This window comes from Pongo pygmaeus, chromosome 2 (assembly GCF_028885625.2).
Source record: "Pongo pygmaeus isolate AG05252 chromosome 2, NHGRI_mPonPyg2-v2.0_pri, whole genome shotgun sequence".
Classification (NCBI taxonomy): Eukaryota; Metazoa; Chordata; class Mammalia; order Primates; family Hominidae; genus Pongo; species Pongo pygmaeus.
In genome coordinates, this window is record NC_085930.1 from 66,233,073 (window position 1) to 66,249,603 (window position 16,531).

At 40.3% G+C, this 16,531-nt stretch overlaps 1 protein-coding gene across 4 annotated transcripts in view; it reads left to right on the top strand.

Annotated features, from left to right (window-relative positions):
• Window positions 1-16,531, top strand: part of VGLL4 (vestigial like family member 4) — a 168,082-nt gene that overhangs the window by 65,425 nt on the left and 86,126 nt on the right. The window contains exon 1 of one of the 4 annotated variants that reach the window (XM_054481314.2): window positions 12,542-15,077. The exons of the other annotated variants lie outside the window; for them this stretch is intronic. Within the exon in view, the coding sequence (XP_054337289.1) occupies window positions 14,996-15,077 (82 nt within the window). The 5' untranslated portion in view covers window positions 12,542-14,995. Of the gene's footprint in view, window positions 1-12,541; window positions 15,078-16,531 lie in introns of those variants that run through there. 4 annotated transcript variants of the gene reach the window in all.

Here is a 16,531-nt window from a genome sequence, read left to right on the forward strand (position 1 = left end):
TTTCAAAGTTTTCAACTTCTTTGCCTTTGGTTTGAATATCCTCCCGTAGCTCGGAGTAATTTGATCGTCTGAAGCCTTCTTCTCTCAGCTCGTCAAAGTCATTTTCCGTCCAGCTTTGTTCCGTTGCTGGTGAGGAACTGCGTTCCTTTGGAGGAGGAGAGGTACTCTGGTTTTTAGAGTTTCCAGTTTTTCTGCTCTGTTTTTTCCCCATCTTTGTGGTTTTATCTACTTTTGGTCTTTGATGATGGTGATGTACAGATGGGTTTTTGGTGTGGATGTCCTTTCTGTTAGTTTTCCTTCTAACAGACAGAACCCTCAGCTGCAGGTCTGTTGGAGTACCTGGCCGGCCGTGTGAGGTGTCAGTCTGCCCCTGCTGGGGGGTGCCTCCCAGTTAGGCTGCTCGGGGGTCAGGGGTCAGGGACCCACTTGAGGAGGCAGTCAGCCCGTTCTCAGATCTCCAGCTGCGTGCTGGGTACATAACGAAATGAAGGCAGAAATAAAGATGTTCTTTGAAACCAACGAGAACCAAGACACAACATACCGGAATCTCTGGGATGCATTCAAAGCAGTGTGTAGAGGGAAATTTATAGCACTAAATGCCCACAAGAGAAAGCAGGAAAGATCCAAAATTGACACCCTAACATCACAATTAAAAGAACTAGAAAAGCAAGAGCAAACACATTCAAAAGCTAGCAGAAGGCAAGAAATAACTAAAATCAGAGCAGAACTGAAGGAAATAGAGACACAAAAAACCCTTCAAAAAATAAATGAATCCAGGAGCTGGTTTTTTGAAAGGATCAACAAAATTGATAGACCGCTAGCAAGATTAATAAAGAAAAAAAGAGAGAAGAATCAAATAGATGCAATAAAAAATGATAAAGGGGATATCACCACCGATCCCACAGAAATACAAACTACCATCAGAGAATATTACAAACACCTCTATGCAAATAAACTAGAAAATCTAGAAATGGATAAATTCCTCAACACATACACCCTCCCAAGACTAAACCAGCAAGAAGTTGAATCTCTGAATAGACCAATAACAGGAGCTGAAATTGTGGCAATAATCAATAGCTTACCAACCAAAAAAAGTCCAGGACCAGATGGATTCACAGCCGAATTCTACCAGAGGTACAAGGAGGAGCTGGTACCATTCCTTCTGAAACTATTCCAATCAATAGAAAAAGAGGGAATCCTCCCTAACTCATTTTATGAGGCCAGCATCATCCTGATACCAAAGCCTGGCAGAGACACAACAAAAAAAGAGAATTTTAGACCAATATCCTTGATGAACATTGATGCAAAAATCCTCAATAAAATACTGGCAAACAGAATCCAGCAGCACATCAAAAAGCTTATCCACCATGATCAAGTGGGCTTCATCCCTGGGATGCAAGGCTGGTTCAATATACGCAAATCAATAAATGTAATCCAGCATATAAACAGAACCAAAGACAAAAACCACATGATTATCTCAATAGATGCAGAAAAGGCCTTTGACAAAATTCAACAACCCTTCATGCTAAAAACTCTCAATAAATTAGGAATTGATGGGACGTATCTCAAAATAATAAGAGCTATTTATGACAAACCCACAGCCAATATCATACTGAATGGGCAAAAACTGGAAGCATTCCCTTTGAAAACTGGCACAAGACAGGGATGCCCTCTCTCACCACTTCTATTCAACATAGTGTTGGAAGTTCTGGCCAGGGCAATTAGGCAGGAGAAGGAAATCAAGGGTATTCAATTAGGAAAAGAGGAAGTCAAATTGTCCCTGTTTGCAGATGACATGATAGTATATCTAGAAAACCCCATTGTCTCAGCCCCAAATCTCCTTAAGCTGATAAGCAACTTCAGCAAAGTCTCAGGATACAAAATCAATGTGCAAAAATCACAAGCATTCTTATACATCAATAACAGACAAACAGAGAGCCAAATCATGAGTGAACTCCCATTCACAATTGCTTCAAAGAGAATCAAATACCTAGGAATCCAACTTACAAGGGATGTGAAAGACCTCTTCAAGGAGAACTACAAACCACTGCTCAGGGAAATAAAAGAGGATACAAACAAATGGAAGAACATTCCATGCTCATGGGTAGGAAGAATCAATATCATGCAAATGGCCATCCTTCCCAAGGTAATTTACAGATTCAATGCCATCCCCATCAAGCTACCAATGACTTTCTTCACAGAATTGGAAAAAACTACTTTAAAGTTCATATGGAACCAAAAAAGAGCCCGCATCGCCAAGTCAATCCTAAGCCAAAAGAACAAAGCTGGAGGCATCACACTACCTGACTTCAAACTATACTACAAGGCTACAGTAACCAAAACAGCATGGTACTGGTACCAAAACAGAGATATAGATCAATGGAACAGAACAGAGCCGTCAGAAATAATGCCACATATCTACAAGTATCTGATCTTTGACAAACCTGACAAAAACAAGAAATGGGGAAAGGATTCCCTATTTAATAAATGGTGCTGGGAAAACTGGCTAGCCATATGTAGAAAGCTGAAACTGGATCCCTTCCTTACACCTTATACAAAAATCAATTCAAGATGGATTAAAGACTTAAACGTTAGACCTAAAACCATAAAAACCCTAGAAGAAAACCTAGGCATTACCATTCAGGACATAGGCATGGGCAAGGACTTCATGTCTAAAACACCAAAAGCAATGGCAACAAAAGCCAAAATTGACAAATGGGATCTAATTAAACTCAAGAGCTTCTGCACAGCAAAAGAAACTACCATCAGAGTGAACAGGCAACCTACAAAATGGGAGAAAATTTTCGCAACCTACTCATCTGACAAAGGGCTAATATCCAGAATCTACAATGAACTCCAACAAATTTACAAGAAAAAAACAAACAACCCCATCAAAAAGTGGGCGAAGGACATGAACAGACACTTCTCAAAAGAAGACATTTATGCAGCCAAAAAACACATGAAAAAATGCTCACCATCACTGGCCATCAGAGAAATGCAAATCAAAACCACAATGAGATACCATCTCATACCAGTTAGAATGGCAATCATTAAAAAGTCAGGAAACAACAGGTGCTGGAGAGGATGTGGAGAAATAGGAACACTTTTACACTGTTGGTGGGACTGTAAACTAGTTCAACCCTTGTGGAAGTCAGTGTGGCGATTCCTCAGGGATCTAGAACTAGAAATTCCATTCGACCCAGCCATCCCATTACTGGGTATATACCCAAAGGACTATAAATCATGCTGCTATAAAGACACATGCACACGTATGTTTATTGCGGCATTATTCACAATAGCAAAGACTTGGAACCAACCCAAATGTCCAACAATGATAGACTGGATTAAGAAAATGTGGCACATATACACCATGGAATACTATGCAGCCATAAAAAATGATGAGTTCATGTCCTTTGTAGGGACATGGATGAAATTGGAAATCATCATTCTCAGTAAACTATCGCAAGAACAAAAAACCAAACACCGCATATTCTCACTCATAGGTGGGAATTGAACAATGAGAACACATGGACACAGGAAGGGGAACATCACACTTCGGGGACTGTTGTGGGGTGGGGGGAGGGGGGAGGGATAGCATTGGGAGATATACCTAATGCTAGATGACGAGTTGGTGGGTGCAGCGCACCAGCATGGCACATGTATACATATGTAACTTACCTGCACATTGCGCACATGTACCATAAAACCTAAAGTATAATAATAATAATAATAAAAGAAAAAAAATAAAAAAGAAAAAAGAAAAAAAAAAAAAGAAAAATATGATATGGGTTTCATTTCAAAGAGATCACAGTGTGATGAGGAAGGTGGATTTGTTGAAATATTTTAAGATACTTACAGGTGCAGGTTAATAATCTTAACATTGCAGATGATCTTTTTCTCATACCTCATTTTATTTGCCTGCCTTTTGCAAAGCTAATAAGTTAAAATTCATGCCTTGCAAGTTAACAGTAATTGTGGACTCTAAAAACTCCCCTTATGTTTAGTTAAAGGTAAGACCCTGGGTGCAGTGGAAAATCACAGCTTCTGGTCCCAGCTCTGCTGCTCTTTGCGTGAGATTAGAGGAGCCAAGGAGCCTGCTTGGTATCTGTTTCCTCATCTCCGCATTGTCGCGAGAATTGAGAAAGAAACAGGATATGCAGAAGATATGTACTGTGCCATGGAGCGTGGCACTTAGTGTCCTTTTTTGTCTTTCTATCCCCTCAACTCTAGGAAAAATAACATTTTAAGACAACAGGACATTGACCTCTTGAGCTGTATCAGAGAACGATGATTTGGCTAAGGAGAAAATGCCCAATAATGATTTGCTTGATTTAGGTTTCTTGATTTGTGGCATTATTGTCACTTTTGCCAAATAATGCTTTGCTGTGGTGGTGGTGGTGGGGGGTGTCCTGTGCATTGTAGGATGTTTGGCAGCATCCCTGGCCCCTAACCACTAGATGTTAATAACACCCCCAAATTTGAAATAACCAGACATTGCCAGATGTCTCCTGAGGAAGGCAAAATCTCCTTGGTTTAGAGCCTCTGGCTGGGGCCCTTCCCTGTCTGTTGTCTCGTGAATTCTATCCCTCTGCCTGCTACAAGTGTCACAGAGTTCTTACTGTCCATCAGAGAAGTGCAAAGTAAAGTCATAGTGTGGCTGCTCCAGACCTACCAGAATAACAGGAATGAAAGAGTTGGAAAACTGTTGGCGAGGATGTGGAGCAACTTGAAATCTCATACCCTGCTGGTAGGAGTATAAATGGGTACAACTACTGTGGAAAACTATTTGGCAATATTTACTTAAGCTGAACATACACTTTCTATGTATCTGCTCCTGAGTACATGTGCAACAGAAAGGCATTCCGAGGCTGACAAGAGACATACACTAGAATATTCATAGCAGCACTATTTATAATAACCCCCACGTAGAAACTACCTAAATGCCCATCAGTGGTAGAATGAAGGATCTGTGATATATTAGAGTAATGGAGTACTAGACAGCAGTGCAAATGAATGCTATGCAACTGCACATAAAAATAATGCTACCACTCATAAAATATGTGGAGTGAAGGAATCCAGCCACAAGAGTAGCTAGCATCATACGATTGATTCTCTTTCTATAAAGTGTTTTACAACTGATCTACGTTCTTAAAGGTTAGGATAGTAAGTTACCCTATGGGGGCAGTTACTGGAAGAAGGAATGGGTGGAGGTGGGGTACATTAAAATTCTCCCTATTAAAATAACAGCCAAGATTTCTCTTTCCTGGACGGCACCCTAACTGGTTGGAAGGATGACTCTGGAGGTGCTTAGCATGCTGCATAATGAATGAAGCACTGTGCAGTCAGACTGACCTGTGAAATGAAGTTGGGTCACACATTGGGGCTAGCAGCGAACTTAGCCCTTCAATTGTTGAATATTTGGGACATTTTCTCCAGTTCTTCTCCTATTTTTACCATGGAAGTCAGTTCTAGTCAATCTTGCAGGAATACATCTATGGGTAATTATGATTTGGTACAAAGTGAATATCAGAATAGCGTTTTAATTGTGAATGTTCTTTGAATGGGACTTATTGAACCTAAATTGGTTGTAGTAGTGAAAATCACTAAAATAATCATGTATGTTTGCAAGAAAATATTTGTATTGTCAAACATATAAGACAGTAGTTGTAAAACTAACAAGTTAAAGTGTTTTTCAAGAGATTTTTCTTGGGGATGCTAATCTAATTAAATTCCCTTCCCTCACACTGATTTATTCTGATTTCTTTAAAACACCATTCCTTAGCCTGTAGTCTCCGCACTTTGGGAGGCTGAGGTAGGTGGATCACTTGAGGTCAGGAGTTCGAGACCAACCTGGCCACATGGTGAAACCCCGTCTCTAATAAAAATACAAAAAGTACCCAGGCGTGGTGGCACGTGCCTGTTATCCCAGCTACTTTGGAGGCTGAGGCAGGAGAATCGCTTGAACCCGGGGGGCAGAAGTTGCAGTGAGCAGACATCGTGCCACTGCACTCCAGCCTGGGCAACAGAGTTAGACTCCATGTCAAAAAAACAAAAAAACAAAAAAACACCATTCCCAGTCTGCACTTTTTAGGATTATTAATGTTAAATTTATGTTAAAGCATATTTCCTATTTAATCATTTGGTATCAATTTAATTGGCTTTGTATTTTGTTTTAACTTTTGCAGAGTTTAGTAAGAATTAAGCTATTTGTTAAAAGGTATTTTCTATGACTTTTAATATTAAATAAAAAAAGGTTTATTTTTGTATTTGAAATATAATGCACATCAGGCAAGAATAGCACGAATTCTGCAGTTTGCTTTTTCAAAATGGTCTTTGTAATTTAAAGTTCACCCCTAGAGGGTGCTGTTGTATTGAAAATTTAAATATGATCTGCCGACCCATTTAAAGTTTTTGAAAAGTGCATAGATTTCTGTTAAAATCTTATATTACAGAGAATGATCAGTCGCTACTTAATAGAAGTTGAGTGTGTTTTAACTTACAAATGGTAGTATTTTATAAATAATAAAATCTAAGACATAGTTTAATGATATTTGCTTTTGTGAAAAATTCCACAAAATACTGTACTTTTAAAAAAATCATCCTTGAGCAACCCCAAGTTGTATAAATAATCACTACTTTATGATATATTTAGGAATTCTTAAAGTAACAACAAAGGGAGCTTATTAGATATTTGGTTTATGTTGCTGATTTTTTTTTTTTTTTAATTAGCTACTCCCTGGTACTTACTGCACATCATTGATATTTAAGGCATTTGAAGTTTGTTTTGTTTTGGTTTCTTCTTTAATTCAGCAGCTTAGTTGTTGACCTACTGTGTACAAAGCAGTCTTTATAATATGGTAGGGGACAGACACAGAAACTGTCTTATAGTCTGCTTTGTTTTAGAATGAAGTACAGAATAAACCTAAAATAATGCAGGATGAAGAGATTAATCCTAGCTAATGGTTCTTGGTTGGGGGGGCTGGTAATTCAGCTAGGCCTTTAAGGAATTTGCATTCTAAACAATGTTTAAAAGAAAAGAAAGTTTGGTTTCTTAAGTCTTCCTTTTTTATTACTCAATGCTAGGTTTTACCTTAAACCCTTTTCTTTTTCTTTTCTTTGAGTCTCGCTCTATCGCCCAGGCTGGAGTGCAGTGGTGCAATCTTGGCTCAATACAACCTCTGCCTCCCGGGTTCAAGCAGTTCTCCTGCCTCAGCCTCCCAAGTAGCTGGGATTATAGGCACCTGCCACCACACTTGGCTAATTTTTTTGTATTTAGTAGAGATGGGGTTTCAATATGTTAGTCAGGCTGGTCCTGAACTCCTGACCTCAGGTGATCCACCCGCCCTCCCAAAGTGCTGGGATTACAGGCGTGAGCCACCGCGCCTGGTCCCTTAAACCCTTTTCTATGCTTTCCTTCTTACAGCCTTAGCTTAGTAATTAAGATAAGTAGATTACGAAGCAAAAATGTGTTGACTAATGTAGTGTTTTACAAACACCACCATCATCGTCATCGTTGGTACTGTTTTTAATATACTGAGGAACGTGCCGGTAAATTGCGATGGACCTAGAGATCCTCTGAAACATGACAATTTTGCACCTCCAACTTATTGTTTAACTGATGCTTTAGCTCAAGAAATAGTCAAACTTATTTTCTTGTTATATTAGTAAGGTCTGTTTTGAATATTATTTACATCAGGTTAAAGAGTGTGTGTGTGTGTGTGTGTGTGTGTGTGTGTGTGTGTTTTCTATGTGTAGTAAGAAGAGAAAAAAAGCACTTTAAAATGAAAGCATTAACTAAATATCCAGCTTACTTGAAACCCTGGGAGGAAGAGCACAACAGAACCCAGTGGGGGAACCAAATAGCGCAGTAGGGTTACTCATATTTTCTAATGCGGTATTTGGAGATGTTATGTTAGACTTAACATTAAAACTTTCCCCTCTCTTCAAGTGCTCAAATGAAAACATTCTATTTTAAATAAATGTCTGAGGAGTGATTTTGATCATTTGGCTTCTTTCCCCAGGCTGATATTAAATAGAAGATTATTTGGCTTTTATTACGCAGCTCGCAGTTTTGGTGATCTATTCTAAAGTGGTAGTCAAACCTCTAGCAAATTAAACAGATCAGCCTAGTAATTAGCCTGGGCTTTCTTCTATCGTCATATCGCCATTATTCCACAAAGATGCTGAGGCACAACCATAATTAACATTTATAAAGCACTTATTGGGCCAGGCATGGTGGCTCACGCCAGTAATCCCAGCACTTTGGGAGGCCGAGGCGGGTGGATGGCTTGAGGCCAGGAGTTCAAGACCAGCCGGGGTAACATAGTGAGAACCTGTCTACAAAAAATGATAAAAAAAAAAAAAATTAGCCAGACACGGTGGCATGCACCTGTGGTCCCGCTGAGTTGGGAGGATCACTTGAGCCTGGGAAGTCAAGGCTGCAGTGAGCTGTGATTGAGCCACTGCACTCTAGCCTGGGCAACAGAGGGAGACCCTGTTTCAAAAAAACCAAATCAAACCAAACCAAACCAAATAGAGCACTTATTGTGTGCTGTGGGGGAGTTTTACTCTAAGGACTGAGGCTTAGCTTTCCTTCCCTCTAGAAGCTTATGGTCTAGTTTAGGGGAATTGGTACTGAACATATGACATAATTAGTAAGCAGTAGAAGATAAAAAGCATGTGAACATATGACATAATTAGTAAGCAGTAGAAGATAAAAAGTGCGTGCACACGTCTATAAGCTCTGCAAGTGTAGAGCTGTCTCTGTCGACTTTGCTCTTTGAGACAGATACCCCATCTTAAACATCTTTGAATGTTCCAAAGTTCTAAAGAAATGTTTGGATTCTTATTATTTTTAAGTTGTTAAACCCAAATCAAAAGGAGATATCGTGAGATATGTAAGCTCTAATAAGATATACATATCCATTGCTTATGTCTCACCAGGGAATATTATTTCATTGTGTTGCTGCTTTTTAAAAATCAAGAACTTTCCTTATCCGCATCTTCATTATAGGAAGAATAAACTATTTGTAGGCTAGTTAGAAATTCAGGAAAATGTAAAAAATGCCCACCATTCAAAGATGGGCACTGTTAACATTTTGATATACTTTCCAGTCTTTTTAATGTATACTTTTTTCTATATATATGTATGTTTTCATAAATACATTAGCACAGTTGGTGAATAATGTGTGTATTAGTTTTATATCCGATTTTTATTGTTTTCAGTTAACAAATGTAGTACTGTCACACAGTATATAGCATAGCATTTTCTCATGTCATTATAGATTATTGAAGGTGTTGTAATGGCTGCATAATATTCTGTCATCGATAAGCCACAGTTTTAATGCATCCTCTTATTCGGACTTTAGGTTTTCAGGTTTTCATTTTACACATAGCTGTATGATAAGCATCTTTATGAAACTCATCCAATCTTGTTTTCTTAAGACAGAAGTCTAGAAGTAGAGTCCAATGCAAGGACAAAGGCATGGACATTTTTCATAAAACAGTCTAGTGTGTGCCAACCTGCTTTATACGCAGGTGTTATCTGTTTATACTGCATTAGCAGTGAGCAAAGATTCCAATGGCATCCTGTTTCACCAGCAAGAAATAAGATTGAAAAAGTCGTTTTGTTAAATTGGTAGCTGGAAAAATCACTTAATTTCTTAAAATTTATATTTCTTTGATTATTAGTAAGGTTGAATAGTTTTTCAGAAATGTGTTGGCCATTTGTTTCTCATGCTCTTTACTCAAAAAATGTTATTCAGATCAAGTGGTTTTTCAATTTTTTCCTTTGCTCTTTCTATTTTTAAATGTTCTTTGTATACCAAGAACATTTATCCTTCACCGTAATATATGATACAAATATATTCTTCAGTTTTGTGTTTTGCCTCTACTTGGTTTTGGTGTTTTTAGATGTATAAAAGCATAAAATCTGTATTCTCAAGCAAATTCTACATTCTCCTTGGTGGCTTCTGTCTTTGGTTAAAAATTTTATTTCTGGCTTAGCAAATGTTTTCCTATTCCAAATCAGATAGTCTGAACATATCCTTATAGTTTTGTAAGTTTTTGCAGCAAAAACCTTACTTTAAAAGCATCTAAATCATCTTTAAAACATTTGGGATTTATTTTGATGTACAGTATAAGGCAAAGTGCTATTTGGATTCTTTTCTCAATAATGCTTGTTTTGTAATCCACTTCTTCCCCATTGTCCTGGATTTCTGATTCCTATATACACAGTATCTGTCTGGTCCTACCTAGTCTGTACCCAATAACACTCCAAAAAATGTTCTTTGCTTTATGTTTTAAATATTTGATAGATCAAACTTATTCATTCTTAAAAAAAGAACTAGCTTTTCCCATCTCATTTGTGTGTGTGGATAAAATTTAGACCCATCTTTCCAATTCCCTACAAAACTATCCTGTTGGTACTTTTAATTATGAATATATTATCCTATGAATGAATCTGAGAAGGATTGATATTTTCTAGTATTTGGGTTTTTTTTTTTTTTTTTTTTTTTATCTATGAGCTGATTGTACCCTGAAGTACAATCAGAATCTACATGGTGTTTCTTAAAGGCAAGGACCTGTGGTCTCCAAGAGATGTTGACAGCCACCTAATGACATCGAGTAAGATAATCCAGAGTGTGCTGGAAATAGGGATGGGGAAATGAAGAATCTGCCGTTTAGATGTTTACTGATTTTATTCAGCTGGTATTTATTGATGGCCGCTGGTATTTATTGATGGCCTACCATGCACCAGGCTTCTGCCAGACTGACCTTGAAAAGGTGAGGAGGGCATAGTCCTTGCTCCGAAGGTCTAGGCTAGGAAAGAAGCACATATAAGGTATGGGTTGAGCATTGTAATCCAAAAATTTGAAATGAAAAATGCTCCAAAATCCGAACAGTTTTGAGTGCTGATACAACATTCAAGTGAAAACGCTCATATTGGAGCATTTCAGATTTCAGACTTTAAAATTAGAGATGCTCAACTGGTAAGTATAATGCAAATATTCCAAAATCCAAGAAGGTCCGAAATCCAAAACACTTCTGGTCCAAGTATTTTGGATAAGGACTACTTACCCTGTAAAAGGATAGCTTGGAGTAGGGTGTGAGGAAATGGTAGGATGGGGTCGTAGGGAGATTTCACAGGACAAGAGGGGCTTTCTGACAAGTCTCAAGGAAGAGTGGATGTTTGCTGAGTAGACAGGCTGGGAAAGAAGAGACGTCCTGCACACTGAGAAGCGAACTGATGTGATTTGTGGAATAACTCACTGCAGGTCATCCAATGTGCTTGAAACTAAGGTGAAAGTTGTCAGGAGCTGGGATGGAAAGGCCTAGAGCCGGTCCAGGAGGCGCTCCCAGCCTGCAGAGGCTGGCAGTTGTAGCTGGCCCCTCTGGAGCACAAGCTTCTCTGTGAAACCAGGTTTGTTTCATTTTTCCCCAAGACTTTGTTGCAGACTGATAGTTTATAAAATGTAATGCAGTGCAATAACTAGAAATACGAAAACTACAGCCCTCAAATTTCTTTGAGATTTGAGAGACATAAAATTAGTCTGTCAAATTGCTATAAAAGTTTTAAATGTTCATTCTCAGTTTCTGTATCTAGCTTTTGGGGACTAGGAACACCTGGTGCTCGAACCCCTCTGGATCACACTTGGGTAGCAGCGTGCTAGCTTCCCGAATCGGCGGGAAAGACGTGGTGGCTGTGGCTGGGAATGTTACAATAGTCAAGGTAGACCTGTGAGACGGTGTCCACGAAAATGGTTGCCACCCGGAGGCTGAGAACTGCTGTTCTAAGTGATGCTGAGTCACTTAAGGGACATTACCAAATATTTTATTCATTTTCTACAATGGTATTGTTTGAATCATGTGCTTAAATTACTATTTAAAAAAAAACTCTTCATGTCAAAATAAGTGAATAAAGTGAAATATCTTAAGGCAGGGGTTTTTGTTTGTTTGTTTGTTTGTTTCCTCCCTAGATGAAAGCAATGGTTCTCAACCTTGACTGCATATTGGAATCACCTGGGACTTTAGAGGCTACTGCTGCTGGTTCCCACCTCAGATGAGTTTGGGATGCAACCTCAGCATCAAGATTTTTAAAAGCTCCCCCCTAGTTCTAATGTGCAGCCACCTCTCTCCCATGTGGGATATTCTAATGATGGATAAAGTTTTCTGATTGAGAATTTATGTAAAAACATAGCACAGTAAGAGTACTCCAAAACTATCAGTTGAATTTAAATCTGATACCTGATATTGTTTGTTTTCAGTGCAATGATCTTGTGTATACTGGATGTTACGAGTTTTGAGTTTTCTTCAACCCTCCCCACCAAATACCATTAAGTATTTTAATTACAATTGATAGGATACATATCTTTCACTATGGCTTATTACATGTAATATAGCATCAATAAATATTCTTATAAATGAAAGCTTGTGAAATCTTGATTCCCCTATTACTTACTTCCCCTGATGTCACCTCAGTGATTACTGTTGGAGCAATGACAGCAACAGTATTTAGTATTTAGATGTCATATAGTTTTTTTTTTTTTTTTTTTTTTTGAGACAGAGTCTTGTTCTGTCACCCAGGCTGGAGTGCGGTGGCACAATCTTGGCTCACTGCAGCCTCCGCCTCCCGCGTTAAAACAATTCTTCTGCCTCAGCTTCCCAAGTAGCTGGGATTACAGACACATGCCACTATGCCCGGCTAATTTTTGTATTTTTAGTAGAGACAGGGTTTCACTATGTTGGCCAGGCTGTTCTCAAACTCCTGACCTCAAGTGATCCGCCCGTCTCAGCCTCTCAAAGTGCTGGGATTACAGGCGTGAGCCACCGCATCCGGACTCCCAAGTAAGATTTCATTAGAACACCTTGCCATGAGTGTGCCTAATATACCCAATGCAATTATTGCTGGATTTTTAACATACAACTCCTTCAAATTATTTATTCAAATATTATTTTGGAATATTAAAAATATATTTTTAGAATATTCATTCAAATGTTTAGAGGTTTTTTTTTTCAAAAAAATTTTTTTTTTTTTTTTTTGAGACGGAGTCCCGCTCTGTGACCCAGGCTGGAGTGCAGTGGCGCGATCTCGGCTCACTGCAAGCTCTGCCTCCCGGGTTCACGCTATTCTCCTGCCTCATCCTCTCGGAGTAGCTGGGACTACAGGCGCCCGCCACCACGCCTGGCTAATTTTTTTGTATTTTTAGTAGAGACGGGGTTTCACCGTGGTCTCGATCTCCTGACCTCGTGATCAGCCCGCCTCGGCTTCCCAAAGTGCTGGGATTACAAGCGTGAGCCACCGCGCCCGGCCTTTTCTATTTTGTTAACACGTTCTTCATGTGCTGAAAACTGAACATTCAGTGGTTCACTCGTTCAGTAAACAGTTTTTGGGCACCTAAACTTGGTTGTGCTAGGCACTGGGTAATCGAAGTTTAAGCCCCAAGTTCTTCCAATAGCAAATAGTACAGCTGCATGCCACTAACTTCTTACACACAGGTGGGTGTCATACATGCCAAATGAAAATAATTTTACCCTTTCCCTCTATAATTTCAAGTACACTTTCAATTTTTGATATTATAGCCTTATTTACTTAAATACTCTTCCATCTCTTCTCTGCTTGTCTCCCTTTTTTCTTTTCTTTTTCTTTTTTTTTTTTTTTGAGACAAAGTCTCACTCTGTTGCCCAGGCTGGAGTGCAGTGTCACGATCTTGACTCATTGCATCCTCCTCCTCCCAGGTTCAATCAATTCTCCCACCTCAGCCTCCTGAGTAGCTGGGACTACAGGTGTGCACTACCACGCCAGGCTAATTTCTGTATTTTTAGTAGAGACGGGGGTTTCACCATGCTGGCCAGGCTGGTCTCGAACTCCTGACCTCAAGTGATCCGCCTGCTTCGACTGTGATTACAGATGTGAGCCACCCGGCCCCCTTGTTTTTTAAAATAAAGTTATAATATTAGGTGGGAAAAAACACTTTAAAAGTAGTTCTGTCAACTATTTTGGGGGCTGTGGGCCAGTCATTTAATCCATCTGAACCTCAGTTTCCTCTGCTGTGAAAGGGTGATACCCTCCCTGCCCTGTCCATCTCCGTTGTTATGGGGATTATGGAAGACGTTATATGTAACATTAACATCAGAAATTTAAATATCCAGTTAAAGTGTAAATGGACATTATAAAACAATCTTTAAAAGAAACAAAGACACTATATATATATATGTTTATATATATATGGCTTATGCATCACTAGCATTTGGGTTTTCCGAAGCCCCAACGTGAAGTTTCACGAAAGTTGCATTCCACGGAAGTTTGCTTCCATGATGGATTTTTTACTTTGTACTCAGCTCCTGAAAAAGAAACTTCCTGGGTTTTCTTTTTTCCTCCTACGGTTTTGCAGCGGCCGGGCTGCTTCCTGTCAAGAGCCACTCTGCCAAGGCCCCGTCTCTAGAGTCTCTCCCCCTCCCCTTTCTCTTTCTTTCCAACACTTGCTACATTGAGAGGCTGATCCTGTGCAGAAGCCCTCCCTGCCTCGGCAGCGCGGCGCAGTGAGCATGCTCGGCCTCCTGCGGGAAGAGGAAGCGGCCGCATAGGAGTCATGCCAAGCATAGCCCGCATGTCAGCGCTGCCGGCTTGCAGCGGGCTGTGAGCGGGGCCGGCGCCGCTTTGTCCTAGGAAACGGGCTGCGCGTTTCTTTTTCACTCTTTTCCATTTCCAGGAAGGACTTGTAAGGACTTCTGAAACGCTGTTTTCATACTCGATCGGGGATACAGTACAGACACCGTCTACCAGTAAGCCCTTGAAGGGTTTCGTGTGAGCTCGATTTTTTTGTGCCTGATTTTTTTTTTTTTTAACTTTTGCATACTTGTTTTGATAGTCTGAGGCTGGGCCTCTGCCTTTGTGAAGTTGAAGAGCCAGGAGCTACTCAGCAACAATTGATTTTTGAAACTTAACTCTTTTGGGGCAAAAGCAAAGAGCTGGTTTTCTTTGCTAGCCCAATAAATGCTATTTATGAAGATGGACCTGTTGAACTATCAGTACTTGGACAAGATGAACAACAATATCGGCATTCTGTGCTACGAAGGTAGATGTCCCGTTGTAGAACTACTGCCCGTTGTTCGTCCCGGCCACTCCTCCTCAATGTGCTGGGTGCCTGCCTTCTAAGCGCCTGCTGTCCTCCTCCGGGCTGTAGGGCGCTTGAAAGGCCGGCGTTTCTTCGGTTCGGTTTGGCACCGAGAGTGTTCGGATCTCAGGCTGCGGGTGGCGGTGGAGGGGGCTGGACGGGGAGGCAGTGAAGTAGAAACCCTTCAAAGTTTGCTTTATGCTTGCAGCGTACTCGCGTCTTACATTTTTAACTCTTTAAAATGTATGTCTTTTTGATTTCCGTTAATATTGTCTTTACGGAAAGGACTTGTAGGACGCCGGTAAAAGTAGAGCCTCTTTGGGGGAGGAGCTGGTAAGGATTGCACCGTCTACTGTACCCTGCTGTGGGCCACAGCGCCCTGCAGCTCACGGAGGGGGAGCCAAAGTTACAGCGAGTTTCTGTGCTCGCGAGTGAGTGTCCCAAACAGCGGAGAATGTCCCTCTCCCGCGTGGGGCTGGAAGGGCACCGTGTCAGCGAGCACAGGCCGGCTCTTTGTCTCGCTGGCGCTTCCTGTGCAGCCCGGGGAGCGCTGACATTGGGGGGGGTGTTCCTCGCGCTCTGCTCCCTGTGGGAGCGATTACACAACACCCCGACCCCCAGCCTGCCCTGAAAAAGAGAGAGCCGCGCTGAACTCTTATTTATTACCTCCTACTGCCCGCGAGGTGCTTCCCCCACTGTCTTGTATTTCAAGCTGTCTCTGGTAGCTGTAAGAGAAAAATCTATTTCTTAAGCTGTTGGAACATCCTCTACGTGCGATTTGAAAAAGTGGCAATGGCCTGGGTCTGCCGCCGAGAGGCATCTCCGGGGGAGTTCGGCCTGGCAGGAAGAGTATTTTTTGTTGTAACCACACACACATCCGGGACTCTTCTCTTTCTCATTCAGCAGGAGCAGTTTCCATTTTTTCTCCAATAATACACGGGACATTTCTCTTGAAAAAGAAAACAGTTACAAAAACTTGGGAGGGTGATTCACTTGTATTTTTTTTAATCTAAAAACTTAAGGCCTGTTTCCTAATCAGTTGAAAACTTACCCCTTCAAGGAAAAAAAACAACAACCCTCATTCACGTTGTTTTTTAAAACTTTGTGGATGAGGATCTCGTATTTAACGTTTTTTTAAAAAGGGTATTTGTTTTTCTTTACTCCTACTAGTTCTTGCTATAAGAATTTTGGTGAATTGCTTTCTTTGCATCTGATGTGTTAAGTAACATCTTGCTTCTGAACTCTAAAAAGGCAGCCGACTTTAGAAAGCCATAAGCAGCCATTGCTGGGCTTGTTTCCCGTGACATTCACACATTGCAGTCAGGGTTTTGTTTTTGTTGTTTTTTTTTTCACCATCCCCGCTTCCCCCAACAAGAAAGAAAAACTTTTGAGGCAATTTCTGTTGTATTGTCTTT